At 41.5% G+C, this 25,758-nt stretch overlaps 2 protein-coding genes across 2 annotated transcripts in view; both read right to left on the minus strand.

The window, feature by feature from the left end:
- Positions 1-7,863, minus strand: part of GPR45 (G protein-coupled receptor 45) — a 96,776-nt gene extending 88,913 nt beyond the window's left edge. The window contains exon 1 of the mRNA XM_082357453.1: positions 7,755-7,863. The gene's annotated coding sequence lies outside the window, so the exon portion shown is untranslated. The remainder of the gene's footprint in view (positions 1-7,754) is intronic.
- MRPS9 (mitochondrial ribosomal protein S9) overlaps positions 768-25,758 on the minus strand; it is a 47,703-nt gene continuing 22,712 nt past the window's right edge. The window contains exons 5-11 of the mRNA XM_082357464.1: positions 21,557-21,636; positions 12,558-12,643; positions 11,612-11,687; positions 8,807-8,975; positions 7,755-7,863; positions 3,707-3,876; positions 768-1,977 (exon numbers count right to left, since the gene is read on the minus strand). Coding sequence (XP_082213590.1) covers positions 1,886-1,977; positions 3,707-3,876; positions 7,755-7,863; positions 8,807-8,975; positions 11,612-11,687; positions 12,558-12,643; positions 21,557-21,636 — 782 coding nt within the window. The 3' untranslated portion in view covers positions 768-1,885. The remainder of the gene's footprint in view (positions 1,978-3,706; positions 3,877-7,754; positions 7,864-8,806; positions 8,976-11,611; positions 11,688-12,557; positions 12,644-21,556; positions 21,637-25,758) is intronic.

Consider the following 25,758-nt stretch of genomic DNA (forward strand, 5'->3'; position numbering starts at 1 on the left):
TGCTCAAAGATTACTTTCAATTTTCAGTAATGAGTTTACTGTGTCTTAACCAAAGGCTTACAATAAGAAGAAAATTTTCTGTAGCCCACAAAGTTGGTCACCAAAGAAGGTGGCAGTATTTCTGTGCGATGATGATGATGATTTTTATGGCTCCTGGACTGTTAATTTGGGGGAATGGGTCACAGGCTTCCTGGTAGAGGCGCTTGACATCAACGCTCGTGCACACACAAGGTGCTGGCCCTCCCTTATGAACACTGAGAGCTCCTGGCCGGCTGCCACCTCCCGTGGTGTGTGAGGGCCGAGCACCTGTGTCTGTGGGGCTGCTGGATCGAGTGCAGCCTGGACGACTTAACAGACACATGGAAACACTCGGTGTACAGCGCTCAGCTACCCCACACACAGCATCGTGTTTCTGTTTTTTCTGAGGAGTCGAGGCGGTAAACTGTCATTCATTTTCAAGTTAACTGCCTGTTTACACCATGACCCCCACTCCTTCCCTCGTCCAACTGAGATCCTGTGCACTTGGGTTTAACCAAACGACAGAGGTTAAGGAGGGGTTTCTTGAGGAAAATCACAACCAACACTGATAGAGGACCTGCTCTGGGCTCCGCGGCTCCTGTGGATTTTACTGAATCCTCTAACCCTGGGACAGGGCAGGGTGTCCTCCCCTCCTCACGCGCGACCACCCAGCTGTAAGGAGGTCAGCTGCCCGAGGTCACACATAAGCCCCGGAGACTGTTCTCGAGCTCCTACGTCCCGACTCACGGTGGTTTTTCATTCACTTTTATCATAAAACGGTTCATAATAAAAATCACACGTATCACATTTGAAAGGTATAGTAAAGCGGACACTCATGTACCCTCCTCCCAGCCAGATAAAGATTATGACCAATACCCTTGACCCCTGCTCCCACCAGGTCAGGCCCGAAACCTCACCATGGTGTCTGCTTCGCCTGCTGGATCTAGGGCTGCACACAAAGGGCGGACTTACTGTCCTTGAAAAACCCCCCAAACCCTCCTCATGCCCGTGGTTCTCAGTATCATAGGGAGGGACCCCTCTGGGCATCTTGTGAGAGCAATGGAACTACGTAGCCCAGAAAAAGTGACGCATGTATAAAACTCTGGACCTATTTCAAGGTTTCACAGACACGCTAAAGCCAGATCCTCAGAACTAATTCATACTGTAACTGCAAGTCTGTACCCAACTTGGAAGGTACTATGCTAAGTGAAATAAGCCAGAAAGAGAAAGGCAAACTCGGGCGTGGTATCACTTATACGTAGAATCTTTAAAAAAAAAAAAGAGTCACACTCAGAAGCAGAGAGTGGAATCGTGGCTGCCGGGGGCTGGGGGGGACTGGCCTGTTGTCTTCCGCAGAGACTCTGCTGGGCTCCGGACAAAGACGCTCCACGGGCTTCACTCTTCTCAACAAGCCTCTCGTCCGTCAGTCTTGAAAGATATGCCGTAACAACTGCTCTCCGGGAAAACGACCGAGTTAGGGGGAGTGAGTCCAAGTCTGTCCTGACATTAGGTTAGCAGTGCGGCTCTGGTGGGGCAGATCTGTGGGGCTGGGCCTTTCCGTCCGCAAAAGGTGGTCTCTTGATTGGATTTTGCTGAATGCTCCTTTCAGGTTGAATATGCCAAGATTCTGAGTTATGCTTCTAAAGCTCTCTTCTGAAAAAGTTTTAAAAGTAAAGCAGCAGAACAAAGCTGAACAGTTTTAAATAATTATTTTTAGAAGGTAACCTTTACAACATTGCATTTTAGAGTAAATCATCTCACAACTCAAACGTCTGATGGTGCTGCTTCACCCCAGCCAGCAACCGTCTCCCGCGCGTCTGCCGCGTGCCAGGTGCACAGCGGCCCTCTCCTTTCCTGCCCAGAACACTCAGCGCTTCTTCCAGGTGAACTTCCTGCGGGCTCCCTCCTGGCCTGGCTTCTTCCGCTCTCTGACACGGGGATCGGCAGTAAGCAGTCCCGCTGCAGCATAAAAAGAGACGCCTTTATGAACCATGCAAAGCGCAGGAAAGCAGGAGAACCGTGTGAATTGGCACCTCCTGCTGTCAGAGGAAAAGCACCAGGCCCACAAGCAATTCCCAGCCTCATATACAACTCATGACAGCAGTCCGATTTCACTCTCCTAAGCTATTTTCCCGATTTCTGAGACAAACACCAGGTACATTACTTGAGTCTGCTTTTCTTCTCCTATGAGAGATATGACTCCTTTTTGGTTTTTAAACTTGTTCAACTTAAGACAAAGCTGCTCTGGTGTGCCAGTTACGACTCACTGCCAGGGAACTTGCCCGGCACACTTACTATTACAGATGTGAAAGTTTCAAGAGGGAGAAAAGAAACACTTCCTGGGGGTGAAGTGTGTGGAAGTATGCAGACACGATACAGTAACAGTGCCCGTGAATATACTGACACATTATATGACTTATCAGACATACCTGAGAAAAGAAACTTATTCTTCTAATTTGTGTGATAGTAATAGTTCTTGGTACTTTGTTTCGGAATCTAAAAAAGGTTTTAGAGTTGTGTTCTCAGCACAACGCACTGGTTCCAGAAGAGTAAAGTCACTTTAGACTGGAAGCTCCCGGTCTCCCACCATCAGGAGTAATTACAGCTTCTGAGCAATAAACGAGTCACTCAGCATACGGCCCCGATGGGTGCGCCCAGCGGTGGTCCAGCCGTGGGATGTTGTAACTACCGCAAGAATACCAGCGACAAGAAAACTCTTTAACTGTGTTTATAAATATGTAAACAGACCGGAGTTTCTCACTGTCTTTTTCACCTTTCCAACACTAGCACTTCTCTTCACTGTATGCGAGGCTTCTGTATTTTATTAGGGTACTTTCAATGGCCACACAGCAAAGGCAAAATTCACATTTTACGCTTGTCATATACCCATAGCTCTTGCATTTACTTGTACCTAGGGGGCACGGAATAAAACAACGTTTTGTGTGGAATGCAAACAAGACCTGTCTAAATTCTAGTTTAAATGATTAGTAATGACGCTTTATTACTTTTCATTATGCACAGAAACTCAAACTAGCAGAATTGTTAAGTGAGGTCCTATCAAATGATTTTAATGACTAGATATGAATCCTACAAAATGGTGAACTGTTTATAAGCAAATGGATTCTTAGAGGCTTAAAAAAATTCACTTGCCTAAGCTACGGGTGGCCCTACCTGCAGCGTGGGATCAGAGCCCCAGCGGCGCAGTGGGAGGGCAGGGGCAGGGCCCACGTCACTTGCCCGGAGGGGCTCCTGGACCCAGAGGTGCCGGGGGCCTTGCTGAGGCCACACAGCCGGTCGGCAGTGTCCGCAGTGCTTTCCTCCTTCACAAATGGTGGGAAGATACTCCTCGGCTAGAGCTGCCCCGACTGACTGTGAAATGCGGACACAGGGCCCTAACGAACATGTTGATCGTAGAACCCTTCTCCCCCTGTGCAGAGACTCCTGAATTCACGGCTAGGTGACAGGGTCACACAGAGTGAGTAAGGGAAATGAAATTCGAACTAATATCACAGTGGAAAAGGAATCTCCAGTAACTCTGGAGAGAAACACCTTAGGGGTTCCATCATTAAATCGAATAACGATTACAAATTGCTATGATAAAACAAAAGCCACCGCCCACGTGCCCGACACAAAACGGAGTCGGATGAAGACTCGAGGGTGACCCGGCCCCGCCCACCTGAACTCGCACCTTGGCGCATCCACTCGACCTCGTCCTCGGTGACAAAGCTGCACAAGGCTCTCGCCGTCGCCAAGCGGATGGCCCCCGCCTGTGCCGCCCGCCCGCCCCCCGACACTGTGCAGGTCACGTCGTGCTGTCCAAGCCGGTCGAGGAAGTGGAAAGGGAACATCAGCTGTTCTCTAAGGCACAGCACGAGAGGCAGAGTTAAGTTCACCGCGAAGACACACAACTTTACAGGCTGCTCACATTCTGGACGTTTGTTAAGACCCACACTAGATGCAGGAACACGAGCGTCTCCGGTACTCAGAGGCTCGCTGAGAGCAGGGCCGGGCCTCTTTCTCTCGGGCACGAGAGCACGCCCCAGCTGTTTGCTGATCCTGCTTGCCTCACGAGCATTTTGCGAGGCTTGAACATAACCTCATAAAGAAGTCTGAAAGCTGGGAGAACTCCTTTAATCCACTGAATCCAACCTCTCTGGATTCAATGATCAGATGTAATATTAACAGGCCTTCCCAAGCAACTATCAAGTGCCATTTGGGTTCACTAAGTAAAGTGTACTATGATGTATCTGTATAACGTTTGTGCTCGTCCAGACACCGTGAGTTTTAAAGTCACTGAAACCACACTCGACGTTTTCCCACTGAGACACGCACTCTGACTGCAGTTCCCTCGGCTGCAGGGTGCTGCCCGGTGACACCCCACAAACCAGTCAGGCCTGCTTCCCCCCACAGCCAGCGAGCACCCACGTGGTCCAGGCAGGGCCAGGGCCAGAGGCTGGAACAGGCAGCCTGCCCTGGACCTTCTTCTCACTCACAAACAAGGGACTGCTTTTGCCTTGATAACGCTTATGAATTTTACTTAGAAAAGCTGATGAATACTGAATACTGCATTTGCTTGTTTGGTCTGGCACCGTAGCTTTCTGGACCCCCCAAGTAAAGGTTATCGTCACACAGTGGCGCTGAGTGGTGGATGTTACCCCCGGACCACACACTAGCGGAGCAAGCCCCGGTGGTGTGGACGGACACAACAAGAGCTCGGAAGGCAGAGTTAACTGCAATCTGTCACAATACTGCTTCACCAGGGATGCAGTTCCAACAGGAGTGAAACAAGCCCTACAATAGAAAACAGGCATGAAACGACCTAAAGCTAGTGTTGTTTTCTTTGAACAAATGTTCCAAAGCAACCAAATGAAAAGCAGGGATGTTACAAAAGTAGTACTACAGTTGACCTTTGCACAACATGGGTTTGAACTGTGCAGGCCCGCTGACACGTGGACTTTTTTCAACAGTAAACACTACAGACCTACACCATCCACAGTGGCCGAATCCCTGGATGAGGAAACTCGATACAAAGAACCAACGGTAAGGTTATACTCAGATTTTCCACTGTGCTGGGAAAATCCCAACCTCCACATTGTTCAAGGGTCAACGATATTATAACTAATAACTGTATTATAAGAGCTAAAGAAAATGTAGAGGCTGATAATCTACCCCCGCCATTTCCAGCCAGGACACCGAGGTCAGTATGGAACCTAAGGCACTGTCTTTGGCACATCACAGGCCCACGCTGCCTGACACGACTGCGCAGGTGAGTGACGCCCTGCTCACCTACTCGTTTGGGAGCTTAAACGTTTATCTGTTTTAATTCCTAAAACTTTAAGATTCCCTAACAAATGCTTATATAGATTAAAAAACTGAGACTAAAATTTGGGGAAAAAATTCAGGCTCTATGAGAGCACTTGAGTCAGGCTGGTCAAGGCGGGAAAGGACCTGAGGAAGTGGAGTCTGCCCAGTCGGGAAGCTGGTGCACACTGAGCGCGACACTGAGTCTAGGAAGAGAGAAAGCAACACCCAAAGGGTGCAGTGGAAAGCGATGACGTACCTATCGGTCTTAATTAATCTGGACTCACACTCGTACACGCAGAAACAGTTACAGGCATGAAAATACTTCACAAATCTATCCTCTCAGTGATCTCAGATGACATCCTGAGCTAAAACAATCAATTTTATTTTGCTCTTTGTTATATAATCAAAGTTATTTTGAAAAAAAAAAAATTTCCTCCTTCAATCTTCTCTGAATGCCACTCCTACGGCACCAATTGTGCAGCACATAACCTGGTACATATATAAAATCACGTAGTCTTATTTTTCTGTGACTGCTTAAGATGCTAACTTGACTCCTCTATTACACGGTTAGTGCCATGTGAGGAAAGTACTCCCTTCGTACAGGTGATCAATTAAGAGTTGCTTCACTGGCTGAGTGACAGAGCAAAGGCCTTTCCAAATCAGAAAGCAATGCTCTGTGTACCCCACACAGCACCAGGCACATCGTGGTAAGTGTCTGCTAAGTGAACGAATAAACACAACATTTCTGACAACGCGAGGAAGGAACACAGTCCACACTCCCAATGACCTGTTTGCTGTCTGTGTAAAAACAGCCTAAAGAAAGGACCCTGGAAAGAAAAGCAAGCAGTTCAAACGGACCTTCAGGCAAGCACCTCAGAGATCATCAAGTCCAACTCCCTCCTACCATTTAGGGAGGTGACCTTTAAGCATCTTGGCTGAGTTCACACAGCTGGAAAACAGACCTAGGATCAAGATCACCGATTCCTGGCTCGGCCGTCTCCCTACTACTGGTCAGTGGTCACCTCCCTGCTCATCTGTAAGCTCGTGAGCCCCTCGTGCAGGAGGAAAGGCCAGTCCCCGAGTAGCACGGCTGCCGTAAATCCCAACAGCTACTGAAGGACGGTGAGGCGGTTTGGGCGCCTATCCCACCAAGACTAGCCTCAGGCTTCCCAATCAGATAGGGAGCTTCTTGACAACAGAAACCGTATCTCACATAGCTCTGGTATCTTCGCAAAGCCAAGAGCAAGCCTGGGCACACAGACAACCCTCAGCAAATGCCCGCTGCATCAGACTGAAGGATGAGTTCTAAGGGTGCAGGTTAATTGTGAGATAGAGCCGAAACTGAGACCTGCTATTAAATCATCAGGAGTTACGTCTGAAAACAAATGAACAGCGGCTATTGATCAAATGCCATTCCTTACAGCAGTCGTAACGCTGAAGTTACGGCTCTCTCTGGCTTTTGGTAAGACAGATAAGAGCTTCCTCCGTTGGCTTCCCTGAGAGGATGATGGCAGAATTAGTCTAATTCCTACTAAACAGACTTAGAGTGGGCTACTTCTTGACGCACACACACACACAAATAAAATACACATACATTTCCTCAAGTAATTATTCCGTCCAGAAGCTTACACTACACTGGCAGGGTCCTCTTTCCTGACATAAGCATTGGGATCATAAGAGCCTTAACCCTTCTGACCCTAAACACCACTGCAGGAACCAGGAGGAGATTAGGAAGAGAGGAACGAACCGTGCAGAACTGCTGTGACTTGCGCAAGACGACACTAACGACTGGGAAAATCGTAGCCATCTCAAAAAGGGGCCTTACACAGTGACTCAGGAACGCACCTCAGATGGGCACGCTTAGTGGAGTTGAGCTGTATCACCGACTTATAATTCACGTCTGTTCCTCCACGGGATACAAAGTTCAAAGACTAAAACGGCCACATGTAGCCATGGGAACTAAGCAAAGCCTGAGGAGCTCTTATACACACATATACATAAAATTTTCTGTGAATAGAAAAAAATCCAAAGTGATAAAGCAAACTTTTTCTAATATTTACGATGGTAAGTGCCAAACAAGGTTGGTTTTCGTTGTTTCGTGGCTGCCCATCCCCAAACCCAGGAAGCAGAGGTGGCACAGTCTGCATTTCAGAACATAAGACCCTGAGGCACTCAACTTCCAGTATGATCTGATGAGAAGGGGAGGAAGACGCAATTAATGAGGAATTCTAGAGATGCTTTCTAAAAATCTGGAAAACGACATAAAAAATAGTGACAGCATCCCTCTAGCTAGTTTGACATATTCTATTAGTAAAGAGAAATAATCATGCAGACAAATATAATCAGAAAATCATAAGCCTTAGTTGATCGTGACATATGATAAAGTACATTTTCTTTAAAAACAAAAAGCAAAACCAAAACAAAGACCTCACCTGTCCTGAGTCACCGGAAAGTAGAGCAGGTAGTCGACCCCATTTACTTCTATCTTCCCACTTCCATGGTCATAAACGGCCACTTCTGCCTTTGCAGTCTTTCTGTTACCTTTAAAAATATAAGACATCTATTAGTGAACATCTTGAGGACCAACGCTTTGACAGAGGCAAAACTATATTAAATTTTTCCCCCCAGAATAACAATATGTAACACTCTATACAAGAAAGTTCTATAATTACTACAAGTCAAACAAAAATAGAACAGGCAAACTACACAATAATTGACGTAATAAAGCTTACTATGGGGTGATTTTGTTCCTTAATCCCATTTTAGAAACACTACAATGATTTTAGTTTCAACAAAGTAATTCAGATTTATTTATATTATTAAAAAAATCAATTTACATAGTGTTCTTTTTAAATTAATAAGAATATATCGTATAATTTTTAAAATATATGAATAGTAAAATAAAGTATAATTGGTAGAAATAAAAGGAATCCTTAGGAAAGGTCACACTTCTTTGAAAACATTAACTGAAAATGATAAAGGAATGATGTAAAATTTTTTAAAGTTGCAGACATATCATTTAATAACTCAATTCTTTAAAGTTACACCATGTCAAATGTCTCTGTACACCTACAAGGAAGATGTGAGTCGAGGACCTAAAGTTTTAACATTTTGTAGTTTTAGCATCTGACGTGCAGGTTCACCGAAAATTTTCATTTAATATAAGAAACCTTTATTTAGAAACCTTAACCTTTATAACAAACCTACATTTTGTTGTTTCTACCAGTTGAAAATGTGAAAATACAAAGTGTTAATATTATTGTGTAGGTATGTGTCCACATTTTTTTCTTGCAACATTATAAAGTTCAGTTTTTAAAAACGTCAACAGGACCTTAATATTCGGAAATCCAGCGTAGCGGCAGCAAAAATAAACAAACAAAATGAACACCAAAGGGCAAGAGCAAATAAACATCCGGCAATTTCCCAATCCTTGGTGGGGCGGGGGGGGGGGGGGGGGGGTGTTCTCTCTCCACGGGTGCGTTACCTCGGCCTGTGCTGAAGGCCATACCCTTCTCGTCATACTGCACAGGCTCAATCAGCTGTTTTTTCGATTGAATGGTTACACTCCTGCGGAACCTGCCCACAAATTCTTCTTCAGCCTCGTCACACGGCAACGCCGATAACCTTTCCAGCAGCCGAATGAACTGTGCGTACTGCAGACAATAAAAATTCATTAGGAGATGCAAGTGTAATTGCATTTGCTAAATTTTTTCTATTTTTATATACTTGATCTTTCCAATGTTGCTTTTCTTGATGAATTTTGACAGGATGACACTTCCGCAACTTCATGCTGCTTTTAAAACAGCGCACAGATGCAGCACTTTCCCTGTGTACCTTTAGTGCTCAATCTTTGCTTTCGAGAAACAAAGAGATTTATCATTCAAAGAAAAATCCATTTCTCTGTATCAGGATTACATGAAGGTGAAATTTAAGTTCATTTTCAAAAAAATATTTAGATGATCTTTAAGTATAATTTCTACTCTTTTATTAGAACTGTATCAAGAGGCGCTTCATAAATAATTTCCAGCAAGTTTTGTACAGTAAAACGGGAAGAGCCTGATTTTGAGAAAACGTACCTCTTAAACTACATTTCATAATACATTTGGCAAATGTATCTTTAGCTGTTCAAGCTGTGTTACTTTAATGTTTATGATTTCCTTTAAAACCGAACAATCAAGCTATTTAAAAATTCAAGAGATACTTGACTTAAAGGGCAACCTCTTGAAATAAATTACCCTTGCTACTCAGTGCATTTTTTTTAATAGTTCTTGAACATGTGATTAGAAAGTAAACAACTTGGTATTAACCCCTTAAAATTAGAAGCCAGAGTAATCACTCTAAAGTGTTTATGCAGAAGGAAACAACTGATACTTGAGATCCTTAGCATGGAGAGTGAAACCCAGTTTTTGATAACCTTATTTATGTTTTGCCAACCCTAAAAATCATACTCATCTTTGTTACCACTGCCTTTACAGTGAAAATCTGCCATTAATAATTTGAAATATATAAAAATCTCACAAGTAAGATTAAAAGGGCTGCTTCAAGTATTGCCTCCTGTGATGTAACAATACTAGAGAAGGCAACTGTCTGAGGAAGAGTGAACTACTAGCCACCTGCGGTACCCAGCCTGGTAAAGCTCCATCACCTTCATTCACAGGCCTGTCCTTCCTCAGCTGTTCTCAGTTCCTCTGCACCGGCTGTAATACCCTCGAACACACAAGGAGGCAACTACAGGTATGACACAGCCTTGCTTATGAACTGGGATCACGGTTCAAGACATCACTGACTACCCTTGCCTTCCTCATCTTGACACCAGCCATCAGCTTCAGGATTTCTTCCAACATCCAGCTGCCCAAAGTACAAAGATACCTACATATTTGGTTGTTTCGTTTTCATAGCTGCACACCTATAACAAAGTCCTTGGGATGTTTTCAAAATGAAAACAAACAAACCTGTATTATAAAAATCAAAGCAGCCAGAAAACAGGAAACACTGAAATGATTCATTCAATGAAGAAGCAAAGAGAGGTTTTTCAGTTGGATCCAAGTGCAGTGATACTGACTTGGCAGTTAGGATATTAGAAATTAATTTCAGATCTTCAACTCACCAAATGCCTGACACCTTAGTTAAGCAAAATGCAACTTTTCCAAAACATTAATTTCTACAATATGTTAAATGAAGAAAAGAGCAATTTAAGCATATGACTTGAAATCTACATGGCAGCAAGGTACTAACAATGTTACTCACTGCCATGGAAGGAAAAAACCTTTCTTGGAACAATTTGTGAAATTTTTCTATACTCCCCTCTTCCAGAAATAATCTAAATTTAGAACATCAACACATTTAAAACATCAAACTTCCTGTGATAATACTGGCATATATTAGAACATTGAGCAAAAAAAGAATCAGACTAAGACCTAAAGCAGGGGTCACCACATTCATAGGCTTTTTTTTTTTAATTTGTTTATTTATTTTTGGCTGTGTTGGGTCTTCGTTTCTGTGCGAGGGCTTTCTCTAGTTGTGGCAAGCGGGGGCCACTCTTCATCGCGGTGCGCGGGCCTCTCACTGTCGCGGCCTCTCTTGTTGCGGAGCACAGGCTCCAGACGCGCAGGCTCAGTAATTGTGGCTCACGGGCCTAGCTGCTCCACGGCATGTGGGATCTTCCCAGACCAGGGCTCGAACCCGTGTCCCCTGCATTGGCAGGCAGATTCTCAGCCACTGTGCCACCAGGGAAGCCCCATAGGCTTTAACATTCACTGGGGGAGCCTGCTGAAACTGTGAATTCCTGGGTGACACCCATGGAAATTCTGCGTGAGGTCTGAACCTTGGGAACTGCATTTTGTAACCAGCATTCCAGGTGATTCTGATACAGGTGGTTTTGCCGATTCCAAGAGGAAACATACTGGCCATGTGGATACTGCATTGGTAAGCCAGGAAAGTAACCATGCGCTTCATTTCTTTTCTACTTAACCTGTAACAACCCCTTACACTTATCATTAGCTTGTAAAATTAGCACCCGCTTTACTGAAGTAGGTGAAAAATGACAGCTGCCATGCTCCCCTGAACAAGGGGCAGAGGATGCAAGCGCACCTGTGGAGGAGGGTCTGGGGACCAGGCACGCCACCTTCCTGGCCCTCCCAGGGCAGAAATCAGCTCCACGTGTTTTAAAAGGAAAACCGTCTTACCAACACCTGCCTCTGAGGAACGTTACTATTAGGATCCTAAATACAGCAACTGTCTACAATCCTACGGCACAGGTCCCCTTAAATTAAAAAGATTAATTACTCACATCTTGATCTGACAGTTTTTCCACTAACATTTCTTCCAGTTCCTCCTTAATCAGCCATCTGCTGCCAATCGGGTCTCTGTTAAAATATCACATTATATTCTCTTTTAAATTAACCATGCAATGAGTTATATCACAAAAGATCCCACAAGTAGTAGCGATTCTTGATTGGGAAACACATTTTTGTATTATATAGCGTAAAATTTCATCCAAGTAAATGATTTTTGAGACACATTATTTCATTTCCTCAATCTACTTTAGAAAAGATACCCAGTCTAGCAAATGTTCCATTCGCAGAGTTAGACATGGCATTGGGGAACCCATTTGATGATATTCAAGTCACTAGGTTTCTCAAAAATTAAAACTGTGCTTGCTTTTCATAATTTACTTTAAAGGGTATGTTACGGACACAGAGTTAATCTGTCAATGGACTAAAGTAGTAATGAGATCCAAATAAAAGGCTAGGGGTAGTATTTACAACTAAAACTAGGTATATTCAGAAACTTGTTGTCTTTTGCATAGGAAGAAATATGTGAATAACCAGCCCCAAATTTAAAACTGGTTGGTCAGGTCGATGGATCTAATCTATCACTGTTTGCTAAATGGAAGCACAAACCTTCAAATACAAAATACACACACACACATATATGTATATATACGGGCATATAAATGCACAGTTACATACACAAAAATTCTAAAGAAATAATATTCAAATACAGTAAGTGCCACTTAACATACAAATCTAGAATGAAGTAATATAAAAATAATAACCTTAATATTTACATCCTCCCAAACAAAAAAGAAATCACCTATTATTTGGAATTTTAATGATTAATGCTGAAATAATGAACAAATTTTTAGGCTTTTAGGTATGCCTAAAAAACACCAATGATAAGTGGTATGTTTTTAGTTAATTTTCTCATATATTTTAATGCAAAAAAGAACTTACTTGGCTTTAGTTTTTTCTGAAAACAGACCTTTGGCTCGCAGCTGGTCTTGACGGTTTTCTACATCTAGTAGCTTTCCGTATGCTCCCTGTGGCAAATAACACACACATACATTAAACCAAGAGAGACGGCGCACCATTACCTCCCTTTAGGTCTCCCCTGAGCACCTCATCTCAGAAGCGCCCTCCTCAAGTCACAGCTGCACAGCAAGGATTACTGAAAATGTTTTTTAACAATGCTATTTCTCATTCAAACTAAAGAATGGTGGAGTAATTTCAATGAGAATTTAGTATCATACATAGTAACACACTTAACTTCAAATGATTTTTAAAAAACTCTATAGAAGGTTTACAACTCAGTGAGGTTAGTAAAAACAAAATAAAGTTATAAGCTATTTATTTTCCTTAAGAGTTCCACAAAGAGAACCAAAACTTTTCCTTAAAAAAAATCATAATTTATATAGCAATATGCATTTAAACTTAGAGAATTACCAGTAAAAAATTTTAACATTTATATAAGATGTCTTTACCATGTAGTCTGTATCTTAAAAAGTTTTCTATTAATATTTATTTTTCATTATTTGATTTCTATTGATTTACTTTCTAACAAAGTCTGTGAATGTATGTCACCTGTTAAATCATAATGCAAGTAGGAGAAAATTTACCATTTTGTAAGCACTAATCTGGCAATAACGGTTATCAATGAAATACGATTTCCAGGAAATGAGTTTACAATAAGCAGAATAAAGGAACTGTCTCCCAATTTTTTTGACTGAGCAAACTTGAGGACTCAAATCCAATCTCTGTGTATTCATTTATAATGTACACATAACCTACCATACTAATACCTAAGGGACAGACGTTTTCAAAGGATGAGCTAGAGATGATATAAACATTTTTTCTTGCTTAATCATGACACCGTCCAACACCATCAGCCAATCTCAGAAGACACAACTTGTTACTCATAGAGATGTCTATCCATATTTAAAACAGTCTTCATCATTTCCAGTTTTGGGGACAACCTCTTGTGGGTGCTGATTAGAGCGTCATATTATATCAAAATGCTGCTGATGAAGAGTCTGCTCTAAGACTACACGTGCCCCTCTGCTACTCCCTTTGTATTTACCGGTGCCTGCATTTGACTATCTTCATTCTGCAACCTCTTTTCAGGAATCCATTTCTCTCAAGGGGAAAAAGAATGTAGGAAGGGAGGGAGGGAGGGAGGGGGGTTGGAAAAAGGATGTAAAGACTGAGCCTTTGAGTTTCATAAATATAGATGAGAAAAGCTGAGATTATGCTCCATGGGCCAGGACTTCTTGGTGAGAAAAGGATAAGTTCATTTCCTGTAGTCGGGAGACTCGTAAGAGTGTGTTTTGTTTTGTTTTGTTTGTTTTCAGTAAGGGTAGTAGGACTGATAACTTAGAAAAGAATAAGAAAAGCAGCAGCACTTAGAAACAGTAAAACTGGGCCGAGCATCTCCGACAGAGTGAAACAATCGCTATCAATAGTTCAGTGATTCTAAAGCTAAGCTCCCAGCAGAAGCAGACAGCAGCAGCATCTAGCCCAAGCACTAGGTTAGAAATGTAAATTCTCAGGCCCCAACCCAGACGTTCCCAAGAGGAACCTCTTGGGAGGGGGGCCCAGTGATCTGTCTGAACGATGCCCCCAAGTAACGCACCCTGAAGTTTGGATCTAAACACTGGAACTCTGGGGACAAATGAGGTTAATTCAATTTTAGGGCACAGATTAAGAGTAACTATCTCTACAACTATACTCAAAGTATAAATCCATCACCTGTAGCAGCAGAAAAATGTATCTGACAATTCAAAACAAACTGTCCACTCTGAAGAAAGCAAGAACTAATAGGAGCCATCCACATACAGAACGTGTCCCTGCTATGCAACTTAAAACCATACAACTTGTCTCCCGAGAACTGGTAAGCCGCATTTGACTGTAGTTAGGGTACCTGAAATTCATATTTAAAGGCTAAGATAGTGAGTTGTAAGCCCAACTGAATAGTGTATCAGAAACATTTCTATGTACCTATTTCTAGAAAGCAATTCTGAAGTGCTCTGAACAGGTAAAACAGAGGGAGAATAAAAAACCCCACAAAATGAATCCTCCCCGCCTTGCATGAAGGGGACAGACGTGTGCAAGCAGCATCTCGCTGTCCATCTGCACCGCCCGCCCCGCCCCCGGAAGCCTGCTCCCGCTGGGGTCTGTGGGAGCAGAATGGCATCAGTCTCCACGTCTCCATGCTGGGCTGCTCCAGAGCCCTGAGATTCTGAGAGTCCTTAGTCAGAGATGTTGTATCTTTCGAATCTACCTTAAAAATATGAATCCAAGAGAACACCAACAACAGTAGTTAGACACCCTACCTGGTTATAAGGGTTTATTTAATTTTCTGGAATAACCAAGGCAACTAAAACAAAAATAATTGATCTGCTTCATAGGTGAAGTTTCAAGTCAAAATTTGGGGTGCTAAATTTGTCATCATTTTCCAGTGATTCTGAGCAATTTTTAAGTCCATATTTTTCTTAAAACTTTCTTGCACTCTGCTACTACCTTCCAGTGTTATATTTAGCTCCATAATAATGCATAAATAGTGTAAGTAACATCACCAGAAAAAATGTGGAATATGAGAAAACCATCCATGAAGAGTACACGTCAAATTTCGAACATGGTAAGTTCTATTCATTTATGGCACATGCTTTGATGGTTGTAACTCATCAAGTTATATAACGCTCCTTAAGCCCCTCATACACTTCTTTACACAGGAGAATACATGCAAAGCACTTAGCATACTGCCTGGCCTACAGCAGTGGTCAAGAAACGATACAGGGGTGAGGTATGGCATTCAGGAGTCAAATAATCGAAAACAGTTTTACTGGTGCACTATTTCTATTTTTCCTTTCTTTTCTAGATAGTAAAACCACTCCTGAGATTCTATCTTGGTTAGTCAGAGACAACAGTCCTCTGGGAAGTACATTCTATAGCTTCAACTCCCTGAAGAGAGGTGCACTAATTTACATCAAAAAATCCTTGAGGGTATAAAATACGCCAGGAACTGTCAACATCACAGATTATCAGTGCTAGCTTCTGGTATATTGTTAAATTTCCACTTAATTTTTAAGGGACCCTAGAGAATTAGCATGACCCCACCTACACTAAGTTTATATACTGTATTTAACAGTATAATTTTCAAATATGACAGGAATAACCCAGATGTGAAATGCTGAATCATTAATCATAGCTATGATTAATATTTCATAAAATCAAAGCAAGCCTATCCACCCCTCATGTCATCAGATTTCCATAATGTATGAATCGAATTTAGAAGGTGCCTAATTTGGAAATACCAGATGCTCAGGGTACAGGAGAGAAATGCTTTAACTGAACTCTCCCAAGAGCACGAGCAGTATCATCTTCAGTCTCTACCAAATCCTGCTTTGGTTGTATTAACCGTGCTGAAATTCCAATTTTAGGAAGGGTAAACAAACAACATTTCTTAGGACGGTGGTATAGAAAAAGTCAACTGTATTTTGATATACAAAATATGTAATAACTAACTGTAATGATCGTCTTAGATACTAGTTCAATACAGAAAAAGTAAGCGACTTAAAATATGTTTGTTGAAAAAAAAAATCACAGAAAATAAATTTTCTAAATAACAATCTTCTCAATTTTTTGGCTACTGGCATATACAAAACCAACTGGAATAAATATACATATAATTCATTTATCATGGTTTTTATCATGCTATTTACCTGAAGCTCCAAGTGACATACTTCTATGGTAGACCCTAGCTATCACTTTGTAAATACATTATGCTATACAGCGTATACTTCGTGTAATGCTACTCAACATAAAAAAAGGAAATAATCTCACATATAGGTCATGTTAGACAAGTACTCTGGGAAAGTACGCACCCGGGAGTAATTACATAGAAGTGGTTGTGACTCAGATACCATATATTTTTACTACTGAAAGCTCCATCATATATTATAAAAACAATTTTGCAATTATAAAAGAAGTAATCTGATTAAAATCAACAGAGGCAATAAGTTGAATCAGTTTTCAAAAATTAATTTTCCCAACTGTTACACTTAGAACATACAAGATACACAATGGTAATTATTCATATATCAATATGAGGAAAATGTATATTAAAGATACTTCTAGAACAGCAGTTCGTTGCTGAATTAGTTACTGAATTAACTCCTGCTGTCAAGAAAGAACTTAAAACAGCACCCAGACACATGTCAGCACAGGTCTGTAGCTTTCTAAAAAGAAGCACTTTACACAGTCGTAGTTATTTCACAATACCTCACTGTGGGAAGGGTCACTACTTTAATTCCATTTTTAAAGAGCACTGCTTCAAAAGTTTTCAGTATTCACCACCAGGGGACAAGGAGGACGCAGAGAATCCTGTGATACGAAGCCTCCGGAACTTCTGCTTGTTGACTCCGGAACCTCCATACAGTGAGGCCTCAGACCCCTCCCTGGGCTACTGCGTGAACACGGAAGGTTTAAGTCGCTTAAAATAAACTGGAGAATTTCTAAATAAGCCAGGCAAATGAATCCTGTTTATACACACATTATTAGGATTAGAATTACTTTGTACTTTTTCATATTTTAAACTTTTCCCCCCAATTCAGCAGAATAGTTTAAGTACATAATGATCTACTTATTCCTTAATTTTATACTTTTTAGGGTAAAAATTTCATCTGTGGCCGTATAATTCCTTCAATTTATAGAAACACTCTGAAAATACTCCAATGTTTACTGTAAAACTAGTCCTAAAATATAAATGAGGTTTCTATAAGATGCTAAATTCCCAGTATAGTTTTTAGACATGCAGAGCCTTATCTTAAACGTTGGGGTAGGTGAGCTGATGTAAAATGTCAATAGAAGCTTAATGTTTCTGACAACTTACAGTGTCTCCAATGTTTTATACAGCTTTTCCCAAGCTCTGGTTTCACGGGATGTTAAAAGGTGTTTTGGGTAGAAACAGTTCCGTGATCCAACACGTTTGAGCAGCAGTGTTTCTCTACTGAAGGGCGTCACGGAGCTTTTATCACGCTAAGTGTCTCCTTATTAGTTTCCCAGTGCTATATACAATATGCAGCATTCCCAAATGAGCTTAATTTCAGAGACCCTTTCTTGAAGCTTTTATAACCAGGGTTCCTCAGAAAGCACTTTGGGAAAGGCTATATTACAGCCATGCCCTGTCTTAATGAATCATATTTTACAAAAGGATTCCCACTTCAGAGTCAAATAATCACCTCCCACAATGAGTTTAAAACAATTTTCAACTCACTTTTAGTGCGTTTCAAGATATTCAGAAACCTAGGTGTTGACAGGAGGAGTGAACGGGAATTAACATCTGTCTTAGGATTAAAGGACCTGCACAACTGCCCAGGTTGCGACCGCCCTGTTCATGAAGGCAGCCCCTCTGCCTGCCCGCCCCGCCCGGTCGCCTGGGCAGCTCCAGCTGTGGCGGGCAGGGGTGCCTGGGGCAGCTGGGACCCAAGGGCACAGCCACCGGCCTAGCCCTTAGCTGCGCAGGCAGGTCTCCTCCCCCACCCCAGGACACGCAGCTCAGCTCTCCTCTGGTACAGCACCTGCTCCACTTCAGACGCACACACCCTCTAAAAAGTCTTCCCTCTCCTTCACATTTCAGTTCAGTTGTTTCTGGAAATTCCTTTTACTCTTTCTTCTTTCTGCTCCTGAAACGCTACGCGGAAACTCTAAATCATGTCTGAGAAGCACACAAGTTCCACTGGTTACAGGGCTGTTAAGGAGATGGAAAGTCATCCATTTGGGGTAAAAAAGACGGATGAGCAGGGCCTTCCAGCCCGGAGCCCCCTCAGTCCTCAACGATCCTTTGAGAAACCCCGTACAGCCCTTATTTCTTCTTAAACTACCTTTCACTGTTTAAGAATTTACTTGTTAGTACTGTTTCATACTTCGTTCATTACATATGTACACCCTATTTGCTATTTTGTAAAATAAATGATTTTTATTGACCTTCCCAGGAACCTGAAGACAGGTGTATGGTTGAGGCCACAGGAAGGTGGCAATTCCAGCCAACCTGATGATGAGCCCTTAGAATGTTACACACTCAGAGTCTGCGACCCCAGCCCCGTGGACCGGCGCGTTTCCCTTCACCTTGCGCTTTCCCATCAGCTTGTTCGGTTCATTGTTCGGCGGGAACAATGAACCGCTTCTTTCTTCTCATCCTCCTCCTCCCTCAAAATCCTCCCAACTTCTCCACAAAAAAACCTGGATGGACTAACTACAGGTTAACTGGAAACAGTGCTCACTTAAGCATTGCACATTACCCTTAACCGGAAGCTGCATCAGGCCCGCCTTTTATTTGCTGCTATAATGTAACACACAACTTTAACACGCAAGCAGTGACCAAGTGCTAAAAAGCAGCATTGATGTTATTACCGAAGATAAAGGCTAAGGGACATCACAAAGGCCTCCGGGCAGAACTGCAAACATGCTGAGAGCTGTGCTTTTCTCACAAAAAGCATGGCCATGACGGCCACAGCTCACACAATCACAGCCGGTCCAGGACATGGAAAACAGAGTTTGCCTTAGTGTCTTTCACCCCCTCACATGGGAAGAAACTGCATCAACAAAAAGCAACGGCAGCAACAATGATTCACTTCCCGCCCACCTGCCACAGTCTTTGCGGGGCTGGTTCCCTTGCTGCAGTGGCATGGTGGCGGGGGGGATCACCCTCCCACAGAATGGAACGGACCCCTCCCCCCACCAAGAGAGGGAAGAACCACGGAGGGAGCCAACATGGGGAGCAGTTTCAAGTTCTACCGTCTTATTTTATATGCGATCCCTGATTCACTAGAAACCACTCTTGTGCGCTGAACAGTGAATATTCAGTCACATGCTATTTCAGAGTAACAAACAGCACCTAGCGTGACGCTGACCTGCACCAGCCAGGCAATGACCACAGCTGTGAGTAATAACACCTGCCACACATGAGGCTCAAGCGATTGGTATATATTTAGGAAAACATTTATCCTTTTTCCGTACATGTAATTACTTTAAAGTCCCGTAAGATGCATTTTTGAAAATACAAGGGTTTATTAATTACCTGAATTAACATGCTCAAGTTAAACCAAAATATCTGTAATTTACATGTGTAAACTGTTCCGATGAACAATAAAACAAATACCAAACCCACAGTGTTCGGGGGGTCAAACTATGCAACAAATGGACAGACCTAAATTACTGAATTTAACTAACACATAGAAGCCCAAAGAACTCTCCTATAATATGCAAGGCAACTATATGACGCAAAAAGACTGTTTATAAACTGGATGTAATTTGACATTCTAGTCAAGAGTGGGGTAGAATTTTATCCACTGAGAAACCGACCAATTTCTTGAGCAATCCCTTTTAAAACTCATAAATAAACTTAGGCCTCTTATACAATGTGTAAATTCTTCATTATGATGAAATGTAACAAAGTATCTTGCCCTTGGGTTGCTCAGTTTCAGCCAAAACAGATGCAAATGGCTTGTCAGATGACAGCTGTTTGATAAGGCTCCTCTACAAGACGCGCATGCTTTACTTTTTTCCGTGAAACTTGGGATGGAAGGCAGAAGGCAGGCAGAGAGTTAGTGTAGCATACAGTCTAAAGGCAATGCTACGACCGTGATTAAGCAGAAAAGTTAAAAGGCACAGATTTTCCACAGCTTCGCTGCGTGCAACCCATCCGTGTAACAAGCTGACAGGCCTAGCGCGCCCGCTCCATCATCCCCTCCGACAGCTAAAACGCAGCGCTGCATCCCTTTTCAGGGGAAATTTGCGTCTGCACCATGAAGCGTTGTACATTATTTCTCAGCACTGCAGGGGGCCCGAGTCCATATGGAGCCTTCACAAATATTACCACAGATCAAACCAGCGGCGTCGTGAGGCAGATTTGACATACCTATTTAAATGAGCAGCAGGGGTCCCCGGGCAGCCTCAGGCTGTGCGCAGAGCCTGGGCGGAGAGCAGAAGCCCAGCTCCATCACTCAGCAAAGACACTCTCCGCATCCATCATTCATTTCATTTCTGCCAGGGCAAGAAGCTCATTTGCCCAAGGTCAACAAGAAGTGAAAAGAAGGTTTTCTTTTTTTCCCCCGAGAAATGAATGTACCTGACAAGCGGGGACTTTGTCCTCTGGGTTTGCGGAGCACAAATAAACACCAGCCAGCTCGACAGAGTGCACGTGTGCTTGCGAGCCGAGCCCCCCGAGAGCTGACTGTGGATGGGAAGGCCCAGGGACAACTTCTGTGACTTGTAAAACTCGTGTATGAATAAAACAAAACTCGACACCATGTTCTAAAAATAAAGTGGGTTCTGTTGTTTCAAACTGGGTATTAGCATCCGGGCTTTTGTCACGGTAACTGCAGGGGACTCCCCAGTGTGCGCACCATCAACCAACTCACGGCTCTGCAAGGAGATAAGACCTGTCCCCAGTACACGCACACGCAGCTGGAAGGCAACAAGTAATAAAAGCACTTCCTAGGCCTTCTGAGCCCAAATTCTAGACTCAGACACTACACTGACCTATGAAAAGCAAAAATCGTATAGGAATAACTAAAGGGTAGAGAGAAGGACTTGCCTCACCCCCAACGTGAGCGCCCCATCGCCCTGACAGCCCCTTTCTTGATTCAGGTCCCACCTTGACGCACACCCATGCATTGATACTGAGCTGAGCATCTATCTCCCAATATGACCTCAGTTTGGAAGTAAAAGCATTTTAAGGACAAGCCATTCTGACATAAATTCTCTAATGCTTACCTTTAGCAAAAATGAATTAATAAAATCTAAAGCCTTTCAAGATACTGTCTTGCCTCTGGAAGTCTTATTTTTTGTCCATTATGAAACACACTAGGTAAATTATGAAGCTGAGGGAAATCTCTGCTATCATTAGTTACTTAGCTTACAGTTCATATTATTTACCATAAATGTAATATACTTACATGCATTAATGAATAATATGACTGTTTGCCAGTATAAAAGAGAAAATGAAATGGGCGGCCATCTTCTCCCCACTGGATTGCTAATAAAAACAAATAAACAAAAATAAAAATATACAGAGACCAAATAGCTTGTATTTAATTGCAATTCATAATTCTGCAAGAAGACACATTTTTAATTCTGATTAACTTTTAAAATAACAAAATAGCATTAATATTTAGAATTTAGTTTGGCAGGTTTAACATGTAAATATTTAGGATATTTAATATTTCATACCCATTAATACAAAGCAACGTTTATATTTGATAAAACATTCCTAAATATTTCACCATGAGAATTTCTGTAGTATGTTTTAAATAAACACACAAAATACCAAAGTCATCTTGGTAGAACAAAAAAATTTGGCTGTAAATACAACGCACTCCCATGTTCTTAAAAAGGAAAACTGATAAAGTCAATTATGTAATACAGTTAGGAAATTAGAGACAGGAATACTATAAGAAAGAAAAAAACAAAATGGATTTTTCCGTGCCCCGTTATTTGTTTCAACTCTGTGGTGAGATACCTCCAAGAGTTTGAAACATTTAAAACAGAAGGGGCCCCGCAAAGATGTTATGTGTAATTCCTTCTGAAATACAGATGGTCGTTCACATCTAACAACCACCCAACAAACTGGGAAACGGAGCTCCTGCAGTAAATAAAGCAAACACCAGCTTCATGTCCTCTTCCCGTATCTGTACTGAGCTGTTTCTCTGTTAACAACGTGCGAGAACTCCAAACACGAAGACTGCACTCCTCTATTACATGAGTTGTAAACTCTTTTCTCCCAGTCTGTCACTTGCCTTTAAATTTTGTTTGTGGCGTCTTTCATAATCAAGACGTCTGAAGTGTTTGTGTACAGTAGACTCTGTCACTTTTCCTCTACGGCAGTGCTTCTCAACTGTTTCTTCATTATCATTCCTACTAAGGCACCTTTTCAGACACTTTTCTCCCTAATTGCCTGCCTCCCCATGAAATCTTAATACCGCAGATACGCTGCATATCCGCTGATGTATACTGTGGCCCTCCAAAGGGCCACAAACATTGTAATAGCTAAGATTTTTTCACCTCCTGCGAACCAATTTACACCCCCTTGGGGGCAATATCACCCCCACTGAGAAAACCTGCTTTAAGACTTTGGGCTTTCTAAAAACTATTTTCCCATATTTGCTTCTGGAATTTTTGTACGTTTTCATGATCATAAATTTAATCGATCTGAAATTTATGTCTGTGAGGCAGAAATCCAAACATGCATTATTTTGTCCAACAAAGAGAGTTATTACTCCATTACAGTTTTTTGAATAATACACTCTTTTCTTTTAAAACGTCACCTGTACAATATGTAGGGTATCTTCCTCTTCTGGGGTAACTGGATTACACACAGAACACTTTAAGTGCATACATTTAAAATGAAGACCAAAATTTCATAACAAATGGTGAAAAATGTCTAGATACAGTGCTTGGCTTGAAAAATAAAAACACATTCTTATTTGCCAATGGCTTACTGATGAATTAAATGGTTCTCCAACACCACTTTCAAAGACTTCATGGAATCTTGTATATTTTCCAGTATTTATAACTCTACTATGCAATTTTCAGTATATTGTGAAAGTAGAGAGTGATCAAGAAAGACAAATATCATGGTTGCAGATAAGACTCTACTGAAAAGCTTGGAGGGATTTTGGAGTTGGGTCTCATTCCATGTGTGTACATGATTTTATAATATGCATTTACGTGCGTGTGTGTATATACGTGTGTGTATATAATTTCATTCAATCTAAGATGTCACAGATTTTAAGATGCTCCATCACATATCTTATACAAAGAAAGAAAGAAAAAAAGCAAATGGTATGCAGTATAGTTTACATCAATTGTAAAATGAATCCTGTTTGGTAAAAGTGTTAAAATTTGAAAAGCTGTGTCTTAGAATTCACAAAATATGGCAAAAACAAACATATGCTGATTGTGAATAATCTGGTCCACTAGTCTGTCTGTTTGCACCATTACCACCATTTAATTAAAATCAGTTTTTTGCTGCATTTTGATACTTGGTAGGGTAACTTCCTTCATTACTCTTCTTTTAAAAACTTCTCGCTGCTTCTTGTACATTTACTCTTTCAAAATAAACTTTGAAAGTTTTTTTCCAAGAGTCCTACCAGGACTTTGAAATTACATTAAATTTATTAATAATTTTTAAAGTAGCAACTCTGCAATATTATCTTTCCTTACATGAAAGTGAAATCTTTTTTCCAGCTATTCAGATTAACACTTATGATCTTTAAGTTTTACGATTTTCTATATAAATCCCTTACATACTTTTGGAGTTTCATTTGCATTTTAGTTTCTGTTGCTCTTGATACTGTCCCCTCAGTTATCTGTTTTCTATAAAATCAACTTTAATTACACAATACACTTTTTTTTTTAATAGACTTTATTTTTTTTTAGAGCAGTTTTAGGTTCACAGCAAAATTGAGAGGAAGGTGCAGAGATTTCCCACATACCTCTACCACCCCCATTATCAACATCCCCACCAGATGATCCTACACTGACACATCATAATCACCCAAAGTCCACAGTTTACATTAGGGCTCACTCCTGTGGGCACTGTATGTGTTTGTACAGATGTATAATGACATTTATCCACTGCTCTAAAAAGCCTGAGCTCTGCCTATTCCTTCCTCCCTCCCCCACGACCCCTGGCAACCACTGACCTTTTCACCAGTTCCATAGTTCTGCCTTTTCCAGAATGTCACAGAATTGGGATCATGCAGTGTGTAGCCTTTTCAGGTTGGCTTCCTTCACTTAGTAATATGCATTTAAGTTTCCTCCATGCCTTTTCAAGGTGTGATAGCACCCTTCTTTTTAGTGCTCAACAACACTCCATTGTCTGGATGGACCACAGTTTAATCATGCATTCACCAACTGAAGGACATCTTGGTTACTTTCATTTTGGCAATTCTGAATAAAGCTGCTATAAACAACTCCGTGCAGGTTTTTGTGTGGACATGTTTTCAACTTACCTGGGTAAATGCCAAGAAGCAAATACCAAACTGCTGGATGATACGGAAAGAGTAGGCTTCGTTGTGTAAGAAATCACCAGACCATCCTCCAGAGCGGCTGTGCCATTCTCCTGTACCCCTATCGGTAAGGAAGAGGGGCTCCTGTTGCTCCACATCCCCACCAGCATTTGCTGTTGTCAGAGTTCCGGATTCTGGCCATTCTAATAGGTGTGTAGTGGTATCTCATTGCTGCTTTAATTTGTATTTCCATGGAGCATCTTTTCAAATGCTTATTTTTCATCTGCGTATGTTCTCTGGTGATGTGTCTGTTAAAGTCTTTGGCTCATTTTTAAATCAGGTGGTTGTTTTCTTATTGTTGACTTCTAAGAGTTCTTTGTATATTTTGGATAACAGTCCTTTATCAGATATGTCTTTTCCAAGTATTTTTCTACCATCCTGTGGCTTGTCTTTTCATTTTCTTGACCACGTCTTCCACAGAGCAGAAAATTTTAATTTTAATGAAATCCAGCTTATCAACTCTTTCTTTCATGGATCATGACTTCGGTGTTTTATCTAAAAAGCTATGGTGAAACCCAACTCTTCTAGGTTATTAATTATAGATTCAGTTTCTTTAATAGGTATAGGCCTATTCACATTGTCTACTTCTTGTGTAAGTATCATACTATTCCATAGTGTGATTCTCCAACAGTTCATCTAGCTACCCTACTGATGAACATTTAAATTGTTTCTAATTTTTTGCTGACACAGGCTATTTGCAATTTCCAGTCTGATGAGTGATAATGATCTCTTATCCTTATTTGACAGACATTATTTCTGATGTGACATTTTCCAATGTTTACTGGCTACTTTTATTTTCTTGATTTATGAATTACCTTCTTTCCCTTTTGCCCATTTTTCTATGAGGCTGTTTTCCTTGTTAATTTTAACAATAATTTATTCCAGACATTAGACCTCTATTGTGTTTCAAATTTTCTCCAGTCTGTTGCTTGTTTTTTAAATTTACTGTATCTTTTTTTTTCAGGGAGAAGTTTTACATTTTGAAATAGAAAATTTATTGATCTTTGTCCTCTTTGTTTGTGACTTAAGGGCATAATATTTGTTATTTAAAAATACTGATAGTTGTATGATTATCTTTCAACTGGCCA

The sequence above is a fragment of the Balaenoptera borealis genome (genome assembly GCF_965194805.1).
Source record: "Balaenoptera borealis genome assembly, chromosome: 15".
Lineage (NCBI taxonomy): Eukaryota > Metazoa > Chordata > Mammalia > Artiodactyla > Balaenopteridae > Balaenoptera > Balaenoptera borealis.